This window comes from Microcebus murinus, chromosome 11 (assembly GCF_040939455.1).
Source record: "Microcebus murinus isolate Inina chromosome 11, M.murinus_Inina_mat1.0, whole genome shotgun sequence".
NCBI lineage: Eukaryota > Metazoa > Chordata > Mammalia > Primates > Cheirogaleidae > Microcebus > Microcebus murinus.
Window position 1 is genome coordinate 83,103,905 of NC_134114.1, and position 25,808 is coordinate 83,129,712.

Below are 25,808 nucleotides of genomic sequence, written 5' to 3' on the forward strand. Positions count from 1 at the left end.
CTTAGGAATACATGATACCAGTATTAAAATTTCCCCATATATGTAAAAGTATTTCTGGTTTGATTTTCATAATTGTATCAGTTTGTTTTGTCTTATCTGGGGTGATGGCCTCTTGAAAGCTCTATAAACTGTTATATATATACATATGTATATTAAATACTTTATAATAATAAAAGTTAATTTTTTAATATTGGTATAATGCAACAATTAACAGAATATTCAAATTGCTAACTTAAACAAATTATTCTTTAATGTCAACAGTTTTTGTTTACTAGTCACCTTTTTTTAAGAAAGATTAAATACTTTCTAAATAAAATAAAATCCTGCATGCTTTTTAAATAAAATAAAAATTATTAAAACATAGAATCAGACTATAATAAACAATATGTTGGGGTATACTTTAAAATAACTAAAAGAGTGAAATCAGAGTGTTCTTAACACAAAAAATGATAAATGCCTGAGGTGATAGACACTCCAATTACTCTAATTTGATTAATTCACACTGTATGCCTGTATCAATACATTGTATGTACCCTATAAATATATACACTATTATGTACCCATAATAATTAAAAAAAAACTATTTGGCAGTACTCCTTTTAGCAATTATCTTTTCCTTTCTATTGTAAGCAGTCACTGCATTTTACTATTTTTTTTCAATTTACCCCTTTGTTCATTGAGCATTGTCTAAACGCTACCATTCCCTCCTTCATCTAATTTCCATAATATCCTCCCAGAAAAAGAAAAGTCAGGATTCAGTGATGTGGTATCTGAAAGCAGTTAAGTGCTTAACAATGCAGCCAAAGTGACAGTGGACTGATGCATTGGAAAGAGTGCCATATTGAGATCCTTAAAATCTGGTTTCAGTCACTACTGTTATTACTAATGACAGAGTTAATAAACTTAATAACAAACATGGCCTCAGTTTCTTCATTTTTTAAAATAAAAATTGTTTTGTATTAGCTCTAATCCCTTTAAATTCTATAAAATACTAAGTATAAAAATTGCTTCATAAATATTTACCACTTTACACACAAATCATTAGCAAATTAAATAGAATACCGTAAAACATAAAAATTGGTTAAATAAACAATTAATTGGCTTCCAGAATTAGATATTTTCATCAGCCATTTTTACTCTTTTAGCACTTATTAAAACTTGTTTGTTTGGTAATTATTAGAGTACTTTGTAAATAAATTTGAGAAAGGCATGCAATATTTACTTTTATATGTTAAAAAACAACTTCTGTTATTTTATAAACCAACTTAGAGTTTTCCAGGAGCCAAAGTAGTCCTCATTGTTTGCCTTTTCAAAAATTAAATTATATACTGGAATCCCCTACAACTTATTTTCTGTAATTAAGAATGGTCTGAAAGAATCCCCTTGGCTTCCAGAATATAGTAATTAGCAACAATGAGAGCCTTTCATTTTGTTGTATTTATTAGGAGTTATATACTAAAATACAATTTTTAAAATTATATTATGTGTTATATAATATTCTCTATTGCATTTTGTTGTTCTATTTATAGATACTACTCTTAGTTTTAAAATGTAAAAAAAAAAAAAATCACAATATTTGTCAAAGTGCAATAGTGAATGGGTTTTTCCTATCAGATTATGAGACAAAATAAGTTCTTGATGAACCCTCATCTAAACGAGGTCATTTCTAGGAAATTCAATAAGTTCTAAGCCATCCTCCAGAAATCTTTATGTAGAATTCCACAAACTTCTAAACATAAATAGGAAAATAGCTTTTCCTAATAATGGTCAAAGGAGCTGAACAAACATTTCTTAAAAGAAGACACATGAATGGCCAACGGATATAAGAAAAAAGTGATCAACATCATTAATCATCAGGAAAATGCAAATTAAAATTACAATAAGGAATCACCTCACACCTGCTAGAATGGCTTTTATCAGAAAGATAAAAGATAACAAATGTTAGGATATAGAGTAAAAGGAACCCTCATACACTGTTGGTGAGAATGCAAATTAGTACAGCCATTGCTGAAAAAAATATGGAGATTCCTCAAAAAATTAAAAATAAAACTACCATATGATGTAACATTTCCACTTCTGGGGATAGATTTTTAAAAATGAAATCAGTACGTTGAAGAGATAACAGAAGTCCCATGTTCATTGCAGCATTATTCATAATAGCCAAGATATGATATCAATCTAAGTGTCCACTGATAGATGAATAGATAAAGAAAATGTTGCATATACACACAATGGAATACTATTTGGCCTTTAAAAAAAAGAAATTCTATCATGTATGACAACATGGATGAATCTGGAATACATTATATACCTGGAGTATAAATGAAATACCAGGCACAGAGAGACAAATACTGGATGATCTCACTTAAATGTGGAATCTAAGAAAATCGAACTCATGGAAGTAGAGAGTAGAATGGTGTCAGGCTGGCAGTGGGAGGTGGGGAGGATGGGAAAAGGGGAGATGTTAGTAAAAGGTACAAAGTTTCAGTTAGATAAGAGAAATGATCTATTGCACATCATGGTGACTAGAATAAATAATAGTGTACTGAATATTTCAAAATTTCTAAAAGAGTACATTTTAAATGTTCTTACTACAAAGAAATGATAAGTATGTGAGGTGATAAATATGTTAATTAACTTGATTTAGTCATTCCACAAGGTTTACATATATCATATTACATTGTACCCTATAAATATATACAATTATTTGTCAATTTTTTAAAAAGTCTTTCTTCCACTGAACTCAAGCCCAAACTATAAATCTTTATTTTACCTTCTTAAATTATCAAATGTACAGGAGGAAACTAACCACTTACCACTGAAGATTCATTTTTGTTATATATTACAAGTGAGCAATAAAGAAATAGAATATTAGTATATTTTCTCCAAAGATAGTAAATTTTACTTCATTGTTTTTGTTTCACAACTTGGAAAATAACGGATGTTTTCAATGCAAGAATAAACTCCTTTTCAATAAAAATATTGCATGTAATAAAAATAAATTACACAGTACAAGAAAGCACACCTAGCAAAACAAAAAAAAAAGAGATAAGAACAATTTATTGATGAAATAAACTAATACAAAATATATAAATTGCCCTTGCCTTTGGAACTGAGAGTATAAATTTTTTTCATAGTCAACTAAGGTGTGATTAACATTTAAGTACAAAGGTTATTTAACATTTAAACACAAAGTTTTTTCCATGCATTACTTTGGATTTATAGGATCACTCTTACCAGCATTTTTTTTTAAGCTGTGTTTTATGGAAGATGAGATGTTCAAGCACTTTATTCAACTGAGGACTGCTATTCTGAACACAAGACCAAGCAGCAACGCAGTGCCACAGCAGGTGGTTAACTTCGTATCCTTTGTGATTAAGTTGCAAATGTTTCTGGAGTTAAAATATAAAAATATATCTGAGAAAGAGTTTTCTGACTTGAACAAACAGGAAAATAAATTTTAAATATACAAATGAAAATGCATATTCTCTTACACTTTGTTTTGCCAAGTTGAGCAATTTACATAAGCGCATTTCTGTTAGAATATATAGTTAACCTGAATCCAATGTATGTGCTTTTCACATGGATCCCTTGTGTTCAATGATATCAGTTCAATTCTATGACAAAAATCTTGCATCCCATAAGGGATAAGGGATAATTATTAGACACAATGGTACTTCTTAGACTCTGTGTGACAGGGTAGTTTGAACAAAGATTTAACAGCAAATTAGGTTTTAAAATGTGTATTTCTACTTTAAAAGACAAAATACATGCCTAGCAAGACAGGACGTGGTCAGTATGTCTGTTAAGTATATTATTTTTAAAGCCTACAAATTCAGATAACAAATGGCCTGTTTGTTTTTTTCTTAGAGTGCTTCTCAACAGTTTTACCAGTTAATTGATTAACTAAAATAATGAGCAATGATGACACAGCACTCTAAATTTTTGTCAACAATAAAGATTCAAACATACTCAGATTAACTTAGTTGATACTTTGTACTTTTACATTAAAAAGAAACACTTAAAATCTAAAAGGCTTTGTAAGTCTTATTATATAAAACAGTATCAGGAATACAATTTAAAGATAATTTTCATGTTGAGTATTCTTAAGATAGAAGACCAGAAGTTCATATATAAATTTTAAACTAAGACATTTTAAGTTTCTAGTAAACTGGTTAAGTCCCACAGACATGTATTGCTCTCCTTTATGTCAAGAAATCTGTTAAATGCTGGAGATAAAGGCATAAGGGAGACAAAGTTTGCACAAGGGTACTGACTCAGGGGTACAATAGTTTGGAAAAACAAAGGAAGGAAATCAGTGTTCAGAATGTTAGAATATACTATAGAAAAACTCTATTCTAAAATAATGCAAGGCATCAAACTGAGACATGTTGATTTCAGCAAATGTACACATAACTCTGTTCTGCTTTGTATCAGAGCCTACCCAAATAGTGGAACCCATATAGATAAAATTCTTTTCTCACATTGATGTAGGTGTCTCAGCCTGAATGCCTGAACATCCTCATGTTGCAAACTTATTTTGAATGAGTAGGTAAGTAAATATGTTTTGAAAGTTTGAGATGGCTTAACTAGTTAGTTTAAAATCATACTTTTTTGCTCTTTGAATCAAAGATATCACATGGCTACATAGACTATTCAGTTAGGTCAAAAATTCTTGTGTTAACACACCTATACACCATCACCAGTAAAAATTCCCGAAAGCATCAGGTAAAGAAAAGATCAGAATTTAGACAATAAACAAGATTTAAGCTTTGTTTTCAATTTTATATGATGCCATTTTTGCTCATCATTGAGAAAGAAATAAAGCAAACACTGATGTCTGGGACTGATTTGACATCACATTATTACAAGCTGGTCTGACACTCATAGCCAGGTCATTTTGATCTCCTGTTGAACATAAACTCACAAAATAGCAACCTTGGGCAATATTACTCTGATGCTGTGATAAATAAACACAGCTACCTGACGATTGTTTTTCTAAACACAGACATAAAGTCACTATGCTATCCACAAAATACCCAATCACAGAATTGCCCCTACTTTTTGACAACATCTTGAGAGAACCCCAGCTTCCCTAGTCCCTCCCATTCTCACCCAAATAAAGCACAAATCTCATAACTGATTCCTTCTTACACCCTCTTGCTAAGACATCCCATGGTTCCTTGTGGTGTGTATTCTTCTCTATCTCCTCTCTCCCTCTCCCTCCCTCTCTCTCTCTCTCCAAGTAATAAATGCAATTTGCCTAACTGCCATGTGCTCCTGGTAGCCTTCCTTCCGCTGAAGGGCACTGACTTATCAAGAGCAAAGGAACCTGCCACGCCTGTGAATTTTCCAGGTCAGTGAGGCTTATTACTTACCCTCATGCACTTTATGTGTTTCAAGCATTTACATGGAAATCTTGCTAAAGTTTCTTCCCTGATTTTTTTCAAAAGAAAAAATAAATTTATTGAGCTTAGATAAATTGATATGATGATGATGACCATGCAATTTAATACAATCGTCATGTATATCATCAGTGCAGCAAAGCAAGAGGGAGCAATAAATAGTCTGAGAGTCATGAGGTGGTGCAGAGGTTTGTGCCTTTACACTACATCAGTCCTATTCAAGGAAGGTTGGCAGGTAAGTACCATTTGCAAACTATTCACAAGAGTACAGAAATTATTTTTTCTGCTTTTTTAACTAAAAGAAAAAGAAAAAAAAAAGAGTACAGAAATTAGGAATACTTATTTAAAAACTTTTGTAACAATTTCACAGGGTAATTATATATATTCGGTCTAAAAATATCAAGGTTTAGGTTTTTATGTTTTTCATTTTTTCAGTAATTTGTTCTTATTTTATTTTACAAAATTATCAGTCTGTGGAAGACCTAATTTTGGGGGAAAAATTAGGTCTTCCTAATTTCTTCTTTCCTTCCTTTAATTAAAAAAAATTCAAAAAAAAAATTATCAGTCTGTGATGGTTTGAAAATTAAAAATTTGGGGAGGTGATCTTTTACTATAGTTTAAAAAGCACTGATCACTGTATTAAATGACTCCCAGAGAATGTTGTTTTCCCCCTCCCTCCTTCTCTTTTTCCCTCCTTTTTCTTGGCTGTTATAACCACCTCCTATAGTTCTTTCTTCTCCCTCTCTAGCTGTCCATGAGAAGCCCACCTACAAAGTGTTGTTAATCTACTGTCTAAGAATTTAGATAACCACACCAGCTCAAATTTTACGTAAATTTAAGTTCATGAACTTTTGAGTGTCTGACCAGGCTCTCTTTTATAACAGAAATGAGCTTTGAAGCATGGGCTCTATTTTGCCTGCTCAGAAACAGCTTTCTAGGTTTCATCTTGTTTTCAGTCATTTTGGGGATGGTTGACAATGCCAGGAAAGGACCTCTCAATACAAATGTGTTACCTGGATAATAAGACATGAATCATAGAATAATGCTCCTAATTTTAGAGAAACCGTTTCTCCGTGTAACAGTAACCACTTAGAATTACAGTATAGCCCAAATATCCCAAATGTAGATAATGCCTTTGGCTTTGCAAGTACTTAAAGTGTTAGAGGATGAGATTGCTAATCACATTAGGATATAAATTGTGTGTTTGCTAGTTTTCAGAGAACTATTGGACTTTAGAACAGATGAAACTATTTAATAAAGGGTCTACTGCATTTTAGCAGAGTTTAAATCTACCTTCTGCCAAGAACTATGTTACTATTACCATGTGACAACTGTGCTTAGAAAATTCAGCTTTTCTAGTGAGCAACGGACAGAGTAGAAAACTCAATCCAGCATTCTGCAATCCACAGAGCTAATTAAAGTGTACCATTTGTCAAAGTCAAAGGAAACCCTGCATCTGGATCACTTAAAAGGACATCAAAGAAAGAAAAGGGGCCCAATAGCAGACTAAAGGAAATTTCCTATTCTTAAGTGGAACCCACACCCATATTGTGTGTATCCTAAAGTATCACAATAGTCTCCAGAATTTTTAATGCAATTTTAGCAGCATTTTGACAAGAAATTGTTTGTACTCCAATGCATATAAGCATATAAAAAATGAAATATTTTACAGTGACCAAAATGTGCTGTCATGGACTTTTCGGTATTACCAGAGGATAAGGTCTACATTAATAAATTCACAAACCCTCTACTATATTATATACTAATTAGGGGGAGAGGACAAATATAAATGTGTCTTTTACATTCTCATTTTCATGTCTTTTTTTTTTTCACTTTCCTTTCCCAGAAGGTGAGAGAGTTAAGTATTGATGGGCAAATACTCAACTGAACTGAAGAGTCTGACTTAGATTAAGCTCTGATGGAGAAATTGGGCTGAAACTAGATAACTTTAAGACATGCAATCAAGCACTGAATCAGTGCTGATTAGCTAAATCAGCAATTTTAGCAGCACTTTGGTCACACTATCTTATATTTACAGTCATTGTATCATAAGGTATTAGGAGGAGAAAAAGAAGGGCAATAAACCTGGCAGGCCATAATCTGTTATAATCCCTTTATAGGATCACATGGATAGATTAAAACAGAATTTAGAAGAGATTGAATCCAAGCTTTGTTCTACACAGTGGAAAAAGACACAGAGAGACTCAATGACTTGTTCCACTGTAAACTGATATGTTCTTTTCATGTGTTAACATTTTTGCACTTTCCAATTCAGGCTGAGCTGTACAGCAGTAAGCTTCCATTTGCTTGCTGTGTGTGTGTACCAAGAGTGACAAAAATGGATTCCTTTTTAAAAAAACATCGGAATCAACATTGACAGTTGCCTGCTTCATAATCAGAACATTTATATTGCCAAGATTTCATAGAATGTCATTTGTTTAACACATTAACTGTATTAAACTCACGTGAGTTATATTTAACTCATGCTGGTTTTGAGCCCAGGGCCTCCTGAAGCATATATAACTCACACATCTCTTTACCTTGGGAGCATATAAGTCACGCATGGAAAACAATAAAAAATAAATTTCTCATTAAATTGGAAAGGATCATTTTGTTTTCGAAGTTCTTATTCTGCTTTCATAATAAAACACAGTGGCCCCAAGGAAAAAAGAATTTTTCTAGTGTGGCAGTCAATGTGCTAAAGGAAAAACACTCCAATTACTACATTAAATCAACTTAATCAAATCCTTAGATGAAAATCATTATATTTAACTGCCTAGATTAAAGTGGGTGCCTAAATACATTTTCAATAATCATTATTTATATTTGCATAGCACTTAATAATTTACAAAGCACCTGCTTTTTTGTAATCTTTACAACAGTGCTGTAGAATAGTTAGGGCAGATACAGAGATGATGATGAAGACTTTTTAAAGATAAGTAAATGGGGATTTGGAGAGCTTCATGGACCTCCTCTGGATCACAGATACATGTGGTGAGCTGGTTTGTTCTCTTCATGATCAGTGTTCTTTCTGTGCTTAATACCTTACATTATATATTTACTGTTAAAACATTTCTTAAACTTAAAAACAGATACCTTTTTTTGCACAAGTCAATTTGTGTTCATTAGTAATTATAACCAAAAGTTTCAATTTATTTAGCAAATATCAGTTTTTATGTAAATAGTTCACTGGTAATGGGCCAAAGAGAAAATACTTGCACCTAGAAACTTTACAAATAGATGTGGTTTAATGTTTTTTCTTATATATTTAATTTATAGCTAACTTTAGAAAGGGCCTAAGGGAAGCAGGGGAAAACTGTGAGGTAACACATAAATAAAAAGAATCTTCCATAAATTTCCTTAAGTATTTCAATTTGTATTGACTTTTTTCCTTTTTTTAGAAGTTGTTAGAAAAATAAATTTTCTATTTAAAAACTATAAAATAATAAGTATGCTAATTAAAACAACAAAAAAATTACAGTTTAGAAATGCTCACAGCTGTCTTTTATAAAACATGTGAGGAAAGAATATTAAGACTTTTTAATCCAAAAGGTTGAAGTTTATCTTTTGATGTACATCGGTCTATAAGGTATGTGCACAATTAAATTGCTCACCATACTTGTGTTTGCATCATTATAGTTTGTTATATACCAAGAAATTATATAATTAGGACAGATGGTTTTCTCTAAAGTTAATTACTAATACCTGATTTATAAATTAAGAGATTTTCATATTCTAGGGATTATTTTATCAATTTAAACTACTTTTTAAAGTTTTCAGTTGATTTTAATAGCATTTAATTATTTCATATAAACTATGAAAACATGAGTATTACTTTTATGAATAACCTGCACGTTACACATTTTCTCTTTAATAAAGATATAATATCTTAAAATGTTAATTTATAAGTCAGTCTAAATTACGTCACAATTCTTAATTAAATATCTGAAATGGAATTTATGAGGGGGAAGGTATTATGTCATTACTTCATTTAAAGTAGTAGTGGCACATACTGATGTCCCGCTACTAATCCTATTAACTACTATTCCAGAAATATGCATATGGTTACATGAAATTAGTACTTTTGCGTGCGCTACTCCCCCCAGCTAAACTCATCTTCAGTGATGCTTTCTGAATTGACAAGTGCAATGATTAAATCACAGTAATCTTATTTGATGCATTGTGCAAAAGGACATACCCACAATATCATATCACCCACCATATCAGAATCTATGTCATCATATTTTTCCTCATTTTCCTCAGGGCCAAAGATTGATTCAGAAGGCAGTTCTCTTTCACATATAATTTCTGAGGTTTTCAAAATGAATTGCACATTCGAAAAGATGTTTGGGTACTTGTGATACGATTCTTCAGAGACAGAAAGTGCTATTGTAAGAAAAACCATTTGAGAGAAATATTTCATTAATATTTTGCATTGTGTTTCATTTGTCTTTTAGTTATTAAACTATAATTAAATTACTACTTAGATGTGGAAACTGCTGTACAATTCACCATCTAGTCAAGATTTATAATGTTATGTGTGCCCCCTGGTGGTATAATATAAAACTACAAGGTAAATAATTCGTACTTAAGAGTTGCTCTAATTCAGAATAGCAATTGCACAATGGTTGAATGCCTAATTAAATATAGTTACTGCTCAACGACGCCTGGAAGCTTCCATATGAAAATAAATCAAGTTATAATAGACGCTCTATTCATAATAGATACTTTGAAATTGTAATCCTACAAACAAATCAATGTCATTGATTCTAACCCAACATTTTCCAGTTTTATTTCTTTTCAGGATGTTTTTATTGTTTCTTCAATGTATATATTTTAAATATAGGCAAAAATTAAACCATTTTACATAAGACTATGTGATATTTAACAAAATCATCTTAGTGCTATTCTTTATATAAACTTTTAGACAATCTTTGTGTTTCAGTCCATCTACACAGGGGAAAAATTGGTAATGAGAATTCTACTGGACAGCTATGTGGATAGGTAGCAGTTGCTAACAGCCTCAGGTAGAAAACAGCCGGTTGCTGAAGACAGAGATGTAACCTAAGGTTCTACTTAACAGTGTTTGGTAAAAAGGCAAAAGCTGGGGATTTTATTCTTATTTGAAAGAAAGATGTTAGTTTTCTTGGAATATGTCCATAATAATGAGCTAATATGAGAAGTTGAGATTTTATTTGAATAATTTCCCAGAATTTATTTGCCACCATCATCTGAATATATTAATATAAGTTACTATAAATCTAAGAAGATTATAAATTATAAATCTAAGAAGATTTATAATTTAATTAAGAAATCAAAACAAATGATATGGTAGACAAGAATTCCTATTCCATCAGTCTGTAGCTTTCTCCTGGTTCCATACCCCATCAGAACTTACAGTAGTGGTGCAAATTGATCAGTCTCCACACCACTTCTGCTATTACCTTTTATTCCCTCCTCCATGACTTTTTCCATCAAATATTATTTCCTTTTTTAAAAATCTTGAGTCTCCTTTCCATATCCTACAATACACTAATTTTCTCTTCTTTTTGACCTTGTTTTTTCATGAAAACTATTCACATATTTATATGCCAGCATAAAAATTTATAGCCAAGCACATTTGAACTAGTTCATGATCTTTTTCTTGTGCTTAAATTTTCCCTCGCTGTGTATTTACCTCCAATCTAAATTGTGCTTCCACCTCTCCACTGGGGATGCTCCGTGGGTCAACAATAACTTTCTAACTGCAGAAACCCATCACCATTTTTTATACCTCCTACAGCTTAATACTTGTATGGGTCTTGATGGTGTTGATCTTCTTGAACTTCCTTCCTTAGTTTCATCACTCCCTCCTGCTTCCCTTACTTGTCTTTTACCTGGGCTCTGTTATACCAATAATCCATTAAATGTTTGTATTGTTAGAATTAGTTTTACCTCACCCCACCCTCACCTTCAGGTTATCTTAGCTGCATTAACATTGATGACTGTCAAATCCATATCCCAGGCAGGCTTCATTTATTTCCCTAGTTCCAACTGCTTGCTGGGTACCTGAGTGACCTTAAAATTTAATATGTCCAATACTTTTCCAAAATTTTCCCAGTTTAGAACATCATTATCTTTTTTTTAATTTAAAGAGGTTTATTCTGAGCCGAATATGTGTGACCATGGCCCGGTTAGCCATGCCTAAGAAGCCTTGAGTAAGTAGTCTCCAGAACATTATTATCTTGATCCTATTACTCAATATGCAGAACTTCAGCTTCTTCTTGAATTCCTCACTTTCTTCCACATACAGCTTAGAAATTGGTCACCAATTCTAGTACCTTACTAAAATATGAATTTAACTTTCTGGAAATCCAGTAAGGTAGATACTATTACATATAAGGAAACTGAGTCACAAACAAGCTCATATACTTTGTTAAGGAGGAAAGTGAAAAGGTAAGTGTAGAATGGGAGTTATCAGAGGCTGGAACAGGGAATGGAGGGAGTGGTGGGGAGATGTTAGTCAGAGAGTACAAAGTTTCAGTTAGACAGAGGAATAAGTCCTGGTAATTTATTGCACAGCATGGTGACTATAGTTAATAATAATGTATGCTTCAAAATTGCTAAAAGAGTTGATCTTAAATTTTCTCATTGCAAATAAATGATATGTGGAGCGAAAAAAGCTAAATAAATGCAGTCTGGCCCAGAAGCAATGCTCTTCAACACTACACCTATTATCTTTCATGAAATACAGTTTATGCTTTTTATAGTGACAGTCTGAGCTACTCAAAATATAATATAAAACATTTATAAGTATAAAAAATAAAAGATACTCTACCGTATAAATATGGTTGAAGCCTAAGTAAATGTTGTTTAAAACTTTCTAGGTGACCATGCAGGAAAAATATAAAAAGTCGTAAGAAAACCAAATAGCCAATCTGTCAAAAGAGAAGAGAAAAAACCATTTTTGTATTGCATCAATAAATGTTTAAAAACCATAAGAAAAATAAAACATTTTATTATTACATTTATTTTTGGTAAAACAATTTCAAGCTCACTTGATGTTATGTGTTTCTGAAATAACTTTAAAACATTTATATCAAGATTGAAATGCTGGTTCAGCCAAAAAACTTTTTATAAATCATCCCTACATTACATTTAATGACCAATACCAAATGCTATTTTGTTCTATGTCCTTTAGAACAATATTCTTCAAATTGCAAGTCATGCCCCCTAAGTGAGTCATGAAATCAATTGAGAGATTTTTAAATAAAATAAAAGTGAAGAGAAAACATTACAGTATATTGCACAATTCCTTGTTTCAGTATAAAAATGATTATATATTATGTGTTTGCTCGATTGGAATCCAAAGGATATTCTTCCTATGGGCCTCAGTCAAAACAGTTTGAAAAACATTGCATTAGGTAGTGTTGAGAACTACTCTGCTTGTGCATATTAATAGTATGCTGTACTTAGCTTCTTATTCCTTCATGGAAAAAACAAAAAACAACCCTCACAATGTCATTACTAAATAACCATTGTCAAATCTCACTTTTGTGAAGTTTAAAACACATACATAGCTAAAAATAGTTTTACATAGACTATATAAAATGGAAGGTCTGCAAAAATATATGATTTGCAAGATTTTAAAGAAAACTAGCAAAAGCACAGTAACTATAGAAATAAATGGAATACAAGTTGCCTAAGTTGCTAAATCATGGAGAAGAACCAAATAATAACAATAGCTGTCCCTATCAAGTGTGAGTGTATTTGTCTCCAAATCCTCTTAATAGCAGTGCAGAATATTATTAGATATACCTGTAGAAATAAAATAAAACAAAAAGATGAATCTAACCAAGTCTCAGTGCTTCACCCATGACTATTAAGTGAATAAGTGGCATTACTGGACTTCGAACCCAGGGAAGTGTGTATTGCTACAAAAGCTGTGAACTTTCTACTATTGCAGTGATTGCCAAATATTTGTTTTTTTATCACAAACCTCTATCATTAAAAATAACATCTGAGAATGCATCATCAATATTTGTAAATGCATTCATAAAGTATAAACATGCAACATTTATAGACTTATAAAATAATTTTTTTTTTTTTAATAAAAGGGGTAGTGAGGAGAGGGGTTCAATTTTCTTTTTCTTTTTTCTTTTCAGAGTCTCACTCTGTCACCCTGGGTAGAGTGCAATAGTGTCCTCATAGCTCACCGCAGCCTCAAACTCCTGGGGTCAAGCGACCCTCCCACCTCCTCTGCCTCCTGGAGTGCTAGGATTACAAGCATGAGCTACTGCACCTGGCCTAAAAATAAAATGTTTATAAGGCATGCCCAAGAGGCCTCCTCGTATTTATCACTATGTTATAGTACTGTGCTTTTCTAAAAGATTGAAGTTAAATGAGCAGGAAGTAGATGTTAACATATCATTGAAAAGACTATTGTAGGCCTGATGCAGTGGCTCACGCCTGTAATCCTGGCCAAGGTGGGAGGATCACTTGAGCTCAGGAGTTAGAGACCAGCTCGAGCAAGAGCTAGACACCCGTTTCTATTAAAATAGAAAAATTAGCCAGGCATGGTGGTGCACACCTGTAAATCTCAGCTACTCCAAGGGAGGCTGAGCCCAGGAGTTGGAGGTTGCAGTGATTAGACCTCTGCACTCTGACCCAGGGGACAGACTGAGACTATGTCTCAAAAAAAAAAGGCAATATTCTAGATGACAATATTAAAGGCAACAGCTACAGACAATGAATGAATAGCTAGTCAGAAGAAGGATAATTAAGATTTTTCAAGGGATTATAGATACTGAAAGGAATAAAATTAATATTCAAAAATTTAATATGGGACAAAATATAAAATACACGTAAAGCATGTCAGTCTGAATAATTTCTGCATTTATATCCCAATTTGGTCATGAATTTCACCTGACCCAGAGGCTATCCCTAGTTATAGCTATGCTTGAAAAATGGTTTTAAAAGCTTTCATCTGTAATATTCTGAAGGCCAGATTTTTATTCAAAAATCTACCTTTCCATAATGCTAAGGAATTCTGAGACTTGCTGTGCATAATTCTTCCTGTGTCATTTGTGTACATATTCTCTCTGTAGCTTGACAACTCAGGCTTTGCCTCCTACACTGAATTTCTGCTTGTCAATTCATCTTTCTCTGCTCTCCCGTCTTCCCTTCCTTTTCCCTTTATTCTCCTTCTATTTCCATCTCTTTTCTCTTCATTTTTCTGACTCCTTTAACCAAGTGTGAAATAGAAATGCTGGGTAATATTTATCATGCATTGTATTTTAATAGTTGGTTATATGTTTCACGATCTTCCATAGCAGCTTGAAGAGCACTCTTTGTATTTCTCCCTAACATATATTAAACTGCTGTTGTTTATATGTTATTCTCTACACTTCTGTAATCAGACTTCAACAGTTAAGAATATTCCACACTCAGAGGTAGATAGAAAGAAAGGAAAGAATGTACACAAAATATGAAAGGAAATAATATTAGGGAATCATATATTTCAGGCTCTATCTAACCCTGAGCCACTTCATCAAAGGAGGAACAAAACTATGCATATGGAGATGCGTGATGCCTCTATTGTAATACTCTTCAGTAAATCATTCTCTCAAAAAGAAAACAGCAAAAAGGAGGTTTCCAGTGGCCTTTCAGATACATAATGAAAACTACAAAGGCAAGGAGGACAGCTGAAATGGTTTCTTGCCTGGAATCAAAGGTACTTTATAGATATAGGGCATGCTTATTTGCACCGGCTAGTATATATTAGCTAGAACAATAAAGAGTAAGCTTTAAAATTAGTAAATCTGAGACCCAGGGTAGATGTGTAGCATCATGGCTGAGAGTCCACTGTCTGGGTTTCAAAACCCTTTCTGCTGAGATCATGGGGAAGTCACTTAAACTCTCCATGCCACAGTTTCCTCATCTGTGAAATGGTGGGTAATAATGGCACATACCTATTAGGATGTCTGTGAGAATTAAGTAAGTTAATATCTATAATATATTTAAGGCATTTATCATTGTGTAGGGCAAATAGTTAATTGCTGTTTAAGAATTTGTAGCTATTCTAAGAAACTACACAAATGGTCTAACCTTGCAGATAAGAAGATATAGGAATCTTTTAACAATAAAATGATATGGTGTGTATGAAGTATAAGCAATATAGTTAGTGGATAAAACTATATTTTATAGCTATTTCTCTTGCTATCAGAAATACAAAAGGCAAGAAAGGGCAAAAGATCACTGAAAGCAATGAGAAGAAAAGGAGAGCCAGACTTGCTCAGGTTTTTCCTCTTCAAATTTTTACTTTATTTTTTCCAGTAAAAATATATTTATATATTTATATTTTATATTGATATTTTTATATTTACCTATATTTGATATATATTCCATTATAAATGTAAATATCGTATCACAAGAATGGAAAAACACCACATGTACTCACCATTAAATTGGAACTAATTGATCAACATGTATGTGCACATATGGAAATCAAGCAGGAAATCAAGCAGGTAGAAGTGGGGAGGAGGTGGGAGATGGGTAAATTCACACCTAATGGGTACAGTGCACACTATCTGGGGTATGGGCATACTTATAACTTTGACTCAAATGGTACAAAAGCAGTTTATGTAACCAAAATGTTTGGTTTGTACCCCCATAATATTCTGAAAATTTTTTAAAAATGTAAATATATATTCATCGTGGACAATTTGGGAAATACAGAAAAAAGAAAAAAATCATAATCTCACTATCCCAAGATAGCTATTGGTAACATCTTTCCTTCAATTCTTCTATGCAAAGCCTCAGTTCTTTCCGTGGTCAGTTTCTATTATGTGCTCTCTGTATCTCCGCTTACCTGGTCTCCATAAGTCTTTTACTCCCAAATGTGTCAGAGAGCATCAAGGCTAGACTTACAAGGACTTAAATATGGTTATCTCCCCAAAATATTCTACTGATGGACTGGTTCATGAATATTCTCTCATGATTTACTTCAAACAGCTCATAATCAAAATTGAATAAGAAAAAATATATGCTTGCATAATCTGTTTCACTTGTTTCATATATATTTAACACAAGCATCTTAAAGAAACACTTAGCCTTTCTTTTCTTTCTTTGCAGTAAAACCATTAGTGAAGCTAAATTTATTTGACTAATAACGTATTTTGCAGCAGTCAACCATGATCATCACAGAGAGCAAAGTCATATGACTTCTACAATCTTATAAAATATGAGCTACACAGAGATTGTTTTCCAGCTTATAGCTTTAAAATGACATATAATATTGGAAGAACGACTCATCTTCACAAGTGAGGCAATTATTTAAGGTTATCTCTCAGCATTTTTAAACAGCAAAGGAAGTGGCATTAAAATAATCCTTAAAATGGAGAAGAGAAAATCTATATACTCAGAAAAATAGTAAGTATAAGTGTGTTGAATTTTAATTAAATATTATTTTCTTACATAGTTTGTGAAATTATATTTTCTCAAAATATCCACATTTGGATATCAAGCAATAATGTGCTATTCACATTTAGTGAAGATTAAAATAAACTACTAAACAAGGAATATTTCACAATAAATCTAAATGTCCTATCCAATCCTAAAACAAATGTCATATGGTCACATGTAGTATGAGTAATATTTAAAAACATTTAAAAATTTTGAAAACATACCTTTGTCAGCTTTATTTCAACTGAATATAAGTATGTCTTTAGGAATGCATCACAACAGAGTCTATGTAAAACTGATTCCGCAACAAAAAATAAGGCAGGCAGATGATCATAATCAAAGCAAGCATGGTCCAGGGAAGCATAAAGCATATTTAAGGCTTCTGAAATATTAAAATGTATAAACTGCATCATTTCAAAATCATCCTGTTTTTCTACATGCTGCAATTAATTTTTGCAAATAACTATTTACTCAGTCACCAAGATAAGATTGTGGTTTGAAAACATATTTACAAATTCTTTGACACTTTTCATATCAAGGAGTGACTTCTATGCTCCCTCCCCCTTAAATTTCAGTAGGCTTTATGATGGTCTCAACCAATAGCATGTCACAGAAATTATACTGAGTGACTTCCAAGGCTATATCAGAAAAGACATCACAGCTTCTGAGATCTCTCTTTCTCCCAAGATACTAGCTTTGGTACCCTAAGCTGCCATATAGGAAGTCTAACTTCATGGCATGAAGCCACCAAGCAGAAGCCACTAAGGTAGGAAGACTACATAGAGAAACTAAGAAATGCTCAAGGAGCACCAGCTATTAAAGTCAACACTAAATAGATCACCAGGCCACATACAAAATGGTGGAGAAATAGGACAGAACCAGATGATGAAAGGCAGTCCTAAAGACAATTGCTACAAAAGAGAACAGAAGAAGACTAGAACATCAAGGCAGAGGAAAGAGGGCCACCCCATGGAGCTGAAGGAGGAAGATTATAGAGCTAAGGGCCTAGAGAAAATAGCTCCTCACATCATTACAAAGGTTTTGAGGAGCTGCTGTGTACATATCTGAGGAAGAACATCAGATGCAGGCACTAGAGGAAGGAAAATCCCTGACATGGTCAAGGGACAGGAAGGAGGTCAGTATGGTTAGAGCATAATGAATGAGTAGGGAGGTATCCAAGAGGCAGGTCATGCAGAGCCTCATGGCCATAATATGGCGTTAGGCTTATTTCAAGTGTAATCAGAAATCACTGAGAATTATTTAACCTTTAGAATTATTTCTGTTGCATGGAGGGTTCAGGTAGGACGCCTATTAGGTTATTTCAGTTGTGGAAATGATAAGAAGAAATTACATTTAGGGTATTATGTGGACTACAATATCTGAATGAGTTAAAATTCTTTGGGCTATGTGTAACAGAAAACTCAACAAAAAGTGTCTTTAAAATAAGGATGTTTATTATTTCACAAGATCGGAATCAGAAGGGTTCCTGGGATGGCTAAAATAGCTGCCCTCTGTATACACATTCCTTTCATCTTCCAGTTCCCCTGATGTATGTGATGTCTGTGATGATTGCACAAGCTCCAGGCATCATGTTCTTACCAAGCACACTAGATAAGAACAAAGAGGGGTGTAGGGAGAGGAGGGATGTTTTCTTCCTAGGCATGTCTTTTTCAAAGGCAAGTAAACAAGAAGTGTTCCGAATAGAGTTGTCTTTACATCCCTTTAGTTAGGACTAGGTCATGTGACTACCACAATCCAATCACTGGCAAGTAAAAGGGAATTGCCACAGTTGATTTAGACCACCTATGATTCACTCCCTGGGGCTGGGCAACTCTTCAGAATCACATGAGTGCAGGATGTCTGAACAAAACTGATATTTACTTGACAATGAAGAGTAAGCAGCTGCTGGTTGCTGGTAAACCAAGAGTTTATCTCAATACCATTTAAACACTTAATATAGGTCAGGCTGTGGATGACACTGTGATGAAGGACCATAAAGGCGAAGTTAAACACAAAATAGTTCTTACTCTTCCTGTTACTTGAAAGCTCCCAGAGAGCACTACAAAACCAATTTACATGGGAAAATATTCTCTGACTTCATATAGTTAACATCTTAAAATTCATTTGAAAAGGCACACACATAACATTTATGATAATGATAGGTGGACTTTTACCCCATTAAGAACAATGTTATTTAATTTCTTTTTGAATTAGAGAGTGTTTGAAAGGAGACATAAATGAGAAATGATAAATGAAAAGGTAATGAGTAAAGCTTGCTGTTTAAAATAAGTGAAAAACAAATGGCCATTTGATTAATGTTTTATGAGTAAAAATTATAAAATGCAAGTTTCTCTAAAGTATAGTGCCTATTGTAATTGGAAATCACCGAATGACATTTTGTATTACTTTTTAATTAGTTACTAATTTTAGAAAAAAGTAATAAAGACTACACTGAGAAAAAGTTTTTTAAAACAATTTTGTAATTAAAACTTGGCCAGTTAAATTCATAAGTTCAAAATTACAAAAGGAACTTTCATAACAAAACATTATAAGATATTTCAATAGAGAATGGCAAACTTTTCTTGTCTCCTGCAAAATTTTTAAAAATTAAAAGTCTTGGATTATGCTTTCACTGATAATCTAGAAAATACTTAGGATACTTAATGAGAATTTAATTAAGCACATACCATCTTGAATTTCTCCTTTGCATTGAGCCAGATATATTGCTTCAGTCCATGCAGCAGGAAGATCTACATGTTTCCCAGAGCCCAAGGTTTTGAGACCCAATTTTCTCTGTTATAGGGAAGCATGGAAAATGCAAATTAAAACGTACAGCTTTTAATGTGTTTGTTTTTATTATCCCTTAATTATGTTCCAAAAGTCATTGTATGAGGCAAAGGCTCTGTAGCCACAACTTTATGTATTTGCTTTTATTATTTGTATTTTTGACATTTTATACAAACCATATTAGTGTTAAAATGTAGAAAATGTTAATATTCTGAATAATATCATTAGTTATTTGCTGAAAATAATTCTCATTTTTTACTTTCTAGTGATTACTTCTACTTCATTTCCCCCCTAAGAGAATGCATTTTTTATTTTATAAGGAAAAGTATTAAAGAAATGAGATTAAACAGAAATGGGTTTGACGTCAATTTGCTGGAAAACCTTGCCTACTTCAACATTGATGAGCTGAAGTTAATGAACATGAGGGAGATATCAGGATTGTCCCACTTCCCTCACTGTGTTCATTCCAGGGGCTGCCACAGGGATCACTTGGCCAACTGGACAGGGGCTCACTGATGAATGTACCTCCTGGCACCAGCCTGAATACACAGTTATCCAAAGTATACTCTTTTTCTAACCAAATATTTTAAATGGATTTTTTCAAAATTTTCAAATGTATGGTCAACCATGAACTGAAAAATAAGAACCATCACAACAAAAGAGGGTGGCTTAATTTATGGCCTGGTTTTGTACAGCTCTTATTTCATGAATTATTCAGTAACAAAGCAAAATATGTATATACTTTCTCTGTCAAACTTAAACTGAATCTAAAGTAGAAAAGACACAGCAAGGACTTACTTCATTTCCTGTTCTGTTTTGATATATCTGTGTGAACATTTGTGAATCAATGTCATACCCTTAAAGAATATATTTTTCACAAGTTAGGTGAACAATAGTTTGTTACAGAGAAAGAAGAGAGTACTTTGCACAAGTATAGTAGAGGTTCAGAAAGTCTTTCTTTCCTTTCTGGGTTGTAACATATCTCAATTAACATTCTTTTAGGAAAAAATGTCATAAATTTATTTGCCAGCCTTTGATATTTTGCTATGGGCTCTTGGATGTATATTAACAGCTATATTCCCCCAAAATTTATGGGGAGCCTTCACTCAAAAAGTCCTTTGACACTGAATTATTTGGCCATCAGCTTTTACTTTAATTTGCATTAATATTTTAACTATGCCTACTTAAAATTTAAAAGAGATGTGCTTATTTTCCTTTCATAGAACCCACCACCTAGAAAAGGTTTCCAGTCACATACTAAGTAATCAAATGGTATGCTATTACCTTACATCTTAGAATGATTTTTCTAGCTACTTCCAATAATTCTTCCTCCTCTATGGAATTTTGTGTTTGATTGAACTTCAAGATGAATTCCTCTGTGATTGAAAATGATGGCCTAAACAAAACAAAACAAAGAAAACTCCATAATAATTACAGCTATCAGTTTCAAATTTCATTAATCAACTTCCAGTGGCTAATACAACTATTTTCTAGAAAAAGATACTTTACCTTTTTTAATAAGAATGTTTCTCAAAAAAGTCGGCAAAAAACATATGTGCAAGCCTCCAGGACTGATCCTGTCACACTCTTAGATTGAGAAACATAATTTCTATTGCCAAAGACCTTTATGGCTTCTGAAAAAAAAATGTTTCTGAGGTGATTTCCCTAAGTATTGTTGGTATATGCCATCTTCATAGGTAAATCTAGCATAGCTTCAATTATGTTGAAGACTGATTTATCTCTTCACATAAATCAATGTTGTTCAATTTAAGCTAAACTTTTATTGCCTCCCTGCAAGTGGAATCAGTCCAACTGTGGCTAGAGTAAAATGAGCAAGGGATGAACGATGTATAAGTAAGGTCACAGAGTTAACAGGTAGCCATATTAACTCTGCATGAGACAGAAAGCTACTGCAGCATTTTGAGAAGAGGAGTGGCATTATTTAACTTGAGTTTTAATGAGATCTTCCCCGCTATACTGAGAATTGGAGTGTGGGGAGGTGGTATGTAGCAAGGAGGTGACATACCTATAGTTAGGTGAGAGGTAATGGTGGCTTGGATCAGGATTATAGCAATATAAGTAAGGAGAAGAGTTTGGATAATGGGTATATTTTGACATTATCCCCAACTGAACTAGCCAATGAATTAGAAATTAGGCATGAGAGAAAGAAAGGAGTCATGATTCAACTGAGTAAGTGGAAAGATGTAATTTCTATTTACTGAGATGGGGAAGGTTGTTAGAGAAGGAAGTTTGGGGTAAGAGTAGAGAATACGTTCAGTATTAGACATGTTATCTATGAGATGACTGTGGCTGCCCAAATGTAGATGGAGAGTAGCCAGCTGGATAGAAAAGTTTGAATTTCAGGAAAAAAGGTTCAGACAACATATATCATCAGTAACGCATATGGTATTTAAAGTCTTACAAATGAAAAGCATTCTAGGGGGGAAACAGAGGGAACAGACAAGTGTTTCAAAGAGAGGTGGGGCAAATAAGTTGAGGGTGTGTACAAGAGAATGAGTAAAGTGATTATAATGAACTACTTACAACAGAATTTAAGGTGAGTATGAGATTACCTATCAGGTACAACATACACCGTTTTGGTGACATGCATACTACAAGCCCTGACTTCAGCATTATATAATTCATCTACATAACAAGAACACTTGTACCTCCTAATGTTTTGAAACAAAAATTATTTTTAAAAGTGACATCAAGGGAATAGTAAACACTATGAATGTAGAGACTGGAATGATAAGACAATGGAGATTTGGAAAGGTGAGGGGATTGGGGAGTAGATGATGAGAAATTACTTAATGGGTACAACGTAAGTTATTCAGATGATGAATAACTGAAAAGTCTTGAATTGACCACTACACAGGTAACACAATTGCACACACACCCCATAAATCTATATAAATAAACAAACAAAAAGAATAGCGAATACAATTCATTAATTCTACTAACTTAGGATTTCTCTTAAAGGCTTACAATAATTCAGGCAAATTAAAGATAATGACAATAAATCAAAAATCTCCACAAATGGCCAGAATATGATTCTGGAAAAGTTTTCCTTGCTACTGTTTCAAAAACATTTATACAAAAGAAAAATTTCAGGCATATTAACATTTTAGGAGGCTTTGAAGACTATAGTCTCCCAGATATAAAAATATTCAGAAGCTTCTGTAAAAAATATATAAAATATTGTAATTGCTTGACTAAATCTTCCCGATGTAATTCTTACATTCCCTTTTTTTCAGTCAGTTAAAACATGTGCACACTTGATATGTCTTCAAAATCTTTTTGTCTTTTCCATCTCTGAGATGAAGTAACTAAAGGAAAAGAGAATATATGCAATAAAATAATCTTAATTATAAAAGAAAATAGTCACAAAATGGCATACTCCAAACTAGTAACCCATTGCAAAATTTTATGACTTTCTCTTTGGTCCAGAAATGTATGGACTCTGTACCTCAGTTGAAGGATTTATATGGAATCTTACATATGTCACTAATGGAACTTACACTGAGCCTACAAAAAACACATTTTTCCCTTAAGGAAGAATAAGTGAAGGATGTGGACTATGAGGCTTATAAAAATATTCATGGAAAATATAAGAAGAGAAATAGGGCAGGTGGGAGGGGGGAGGGGGGCGGGTATATACATACATAATGAGTGAGATGTGCACCATCTGGGGGATGGTCATGATGGAGACTCAGACTTTTGGGGGGAGGGGGGGAAATGGGCATTTATTGAAACCTTAAAATCTGTACCCCCATAATATGCCGAAATAAAAAAAAAATAAAATAAATTAAAAAAAAAGAAGAGAAATAAAGGTGATATTCTTTGTTGGGTCCCTGCTTCATGCCAAACGTCTGGTTTCCCTTGATATAGGGGGCCACAAAGAGAAGAAGAGCAAGTATGTTTTCTAAGTGACTTAACAGTAGAGAAAAGCAAGGATTTTCAAAGTGCAGGAAACTTATAAGAGAATCTCGGCACATTGTCTGACTAAATATTCAAGGTAAGGATAATCAGAACTAAACCCACTACCTCCTTCCCAACCCTAAGAACTACACAGGAGGCTACCTTGGTGTTTAGCAGAGAAAGAAATAAAGCAAAAGAAAAAAAGAACTGTTGTGGAGAAGATTGGGCCCAACACAGATTTATATCCCAGATAAACATAGATTGTTGGGCAAGAAAACTCAGGCAGTGAGTTCAGTTTTAGTTGTCCCAGATTGGTAGCATTGACAGGTGCCTGGCAGAGAAGCAAATGCAAAGATTCTCTGGAGGATGACATATTTCTCCTAGTCCTCAAAAAACATGAAGAAACATTTTTCCCCGAAGGGAAAGTGAATAATGACAAGATGCAACAAAAAAGATGACATAAATGAGAACAAATAGAAACAACAAACTCACTAAGACTCCAGTCACTGAAATAATCAGACAAAAATTATAAAACAATCATCTCACCACATACTTAAAAATATCTGCAGGAAACCAGGAACCTTAAATCTACACAACAGACTTGAAGAAAACTAAATTAATTACTAGAATGTACAATATAATTTTTAAAAGTTCAATGGATAAATTTGGCAATAGGAGAATTATTCACATGGAAGACAGACCAAAGATCAGGATAAATTATTCAAAATACAGTAAAAAAAGAAAAAAATTTGAAAGGTGGAGAGGAAAGAGTAAAGTATATAAAAGATTTAATAAGATGACCACATACGCAATTAATCAAGAGTCCCATAAGGAGAGAAAATAGAAAAGGAGTTGTCAAGGCAACATCTGAATAAATAATATCAGATAATTTTTTAGCAATAATAAAAGACATATCCAAAAATTCAAAAAGCTCCAACAAATCCAAGCAATAAATTTTTTAAACAAATTACAGTTTGACACATCATAGTAAAACTGAAGAAAAAGAATACAATAAGAAAGTTTAAAAATCATCCGTGGGGGTGCAGATTAATTTTAGACTGATGTTAAAATTGCATCTAACTTCTTAACAGCAATAATGGGAACTGTGAGACAGTGGAAATGTATCAATAATATTCTAGGGGGAAACAAAGAATAAAAAGTGATAATGGTCCAAAGATAATTGCATGTTCAGTTTTATTTATTTATTTATTTATTTATTTATTTATTTATTTTTTTTTTTTTTTGAGACAGAGTCTCACTTTGTTGCCCAGGCTAGAGTGAGTGCCGTGGCGTCTGGCTAGCTCACAGCAACCTCAAACTCCTGGGCTCAAGCGATCCTTCTGTCTCAGCCTCCCGAGTAGCTGGGACTACAGGCATGCGCCACCATGACCGGCTAATTTTTTGTATATATTAGTTGGCCAATTAGTTTCTTTCTATTTATAGTAGAGACGGGGTCTCGCTCTTGCTCAGGCTGGTTTCGAACTCCTGACCTTGAGCAATCCGCCCGCCTCGGCCTCCCAGAGAGCTAGGATTACAGGCGTGAGCCACCGCGCCCGGCCGCATGTTCAGTTTTAAACATTTTTCAAGAATAAGAATAAAATAAAGATATATTCAGACAAACAAAAGTTGAGATTTTTGCCAACAACAAAATTTCTGGGAAAGTCAAAGTATTACAACAAGCAAATGAAAAACAAGTCCAGATAGAAGAAAGAAGGATTAAAAAGTAAGGAAAGTGATGAAGAAATTAAATATAAAAGAATGTTGACGAGTTAAAATAGTAATAAAATCTAGTGGGTATTAAAAATAATGCAAGATAGAATTAGAATACCAGATAAGTTTTAAAGAAAAAAAGTAGTATTTTCTTAAAGAAGGATGCTTAGATTTACCCTTTTAATTTTTTTTTATTTTTAGTTTTTATGGATACATGATAATTGTACATTTTTATGGAGTACAGTGATACTTTGATGTAATAGCATAATGTGTAATGGTCAAATCAGAGCAATTAGGATATTCATCACCTCAAACATCATTTCTTCATGTTGGCAACATTTCAAATCCATTCCTCTAGTTATTTTGAAATATACAGTAAATTATTGTTAACTATAGCCACCCTATTATGTTACTAAGCACTAGATCTTATTTCTTCTCTCTAACTATAAATTAAACAACTCCTCTTTACTCTTTATCCACCCTCCCAACTATCCCCCTCCCATCCTCTGGTACCCATCATTCTACTCTCTACCTCCATGAGAT

At 33.1% G+C, this 25,808-nt stretch overlaps 1 protein-coding gene across 2 annotated transcripts in view; it reads right to left on the reverse strand.

Moving 5' to 3' along the window:
* Positions 1–25,808, reverse strand: part of TMEM232 (transmembrane protein 232) — a 202,933-nt gene that overhangs the window by 146,030 nt on the left and 31,095 nt on the right. For both annotated transcript variants that reach the window (XM_076008262.1, XM_012754577.3), the window contains exons 3-8: positions 20,919–21,030; positions 19,535–19,640; positions 17,072–17,229; positions 12,223–12,322; positions 9,625–9,791; positions 3,238–3,392 (exon numbers count right to left, since the gene is read on the reverse strand). In XM_076008262.1, the coding sequence (XP_075864377.1) occupies positions 3,238–3,392; positions 9,625–9,791; positions 12,223–12,322; positions 17,072–17,229; positions 19,535–19,640; positions 20,919–21,030 (798 nt within the window). The remainder of the gene's footprint in view (positions 1–3,237; positions 3,393–9,624; positions 9,792–12,222; positions 12,323–17,071; positions 17,230–19,534; positions 19,641–20,918; positions 21,031–25,808) is intronic.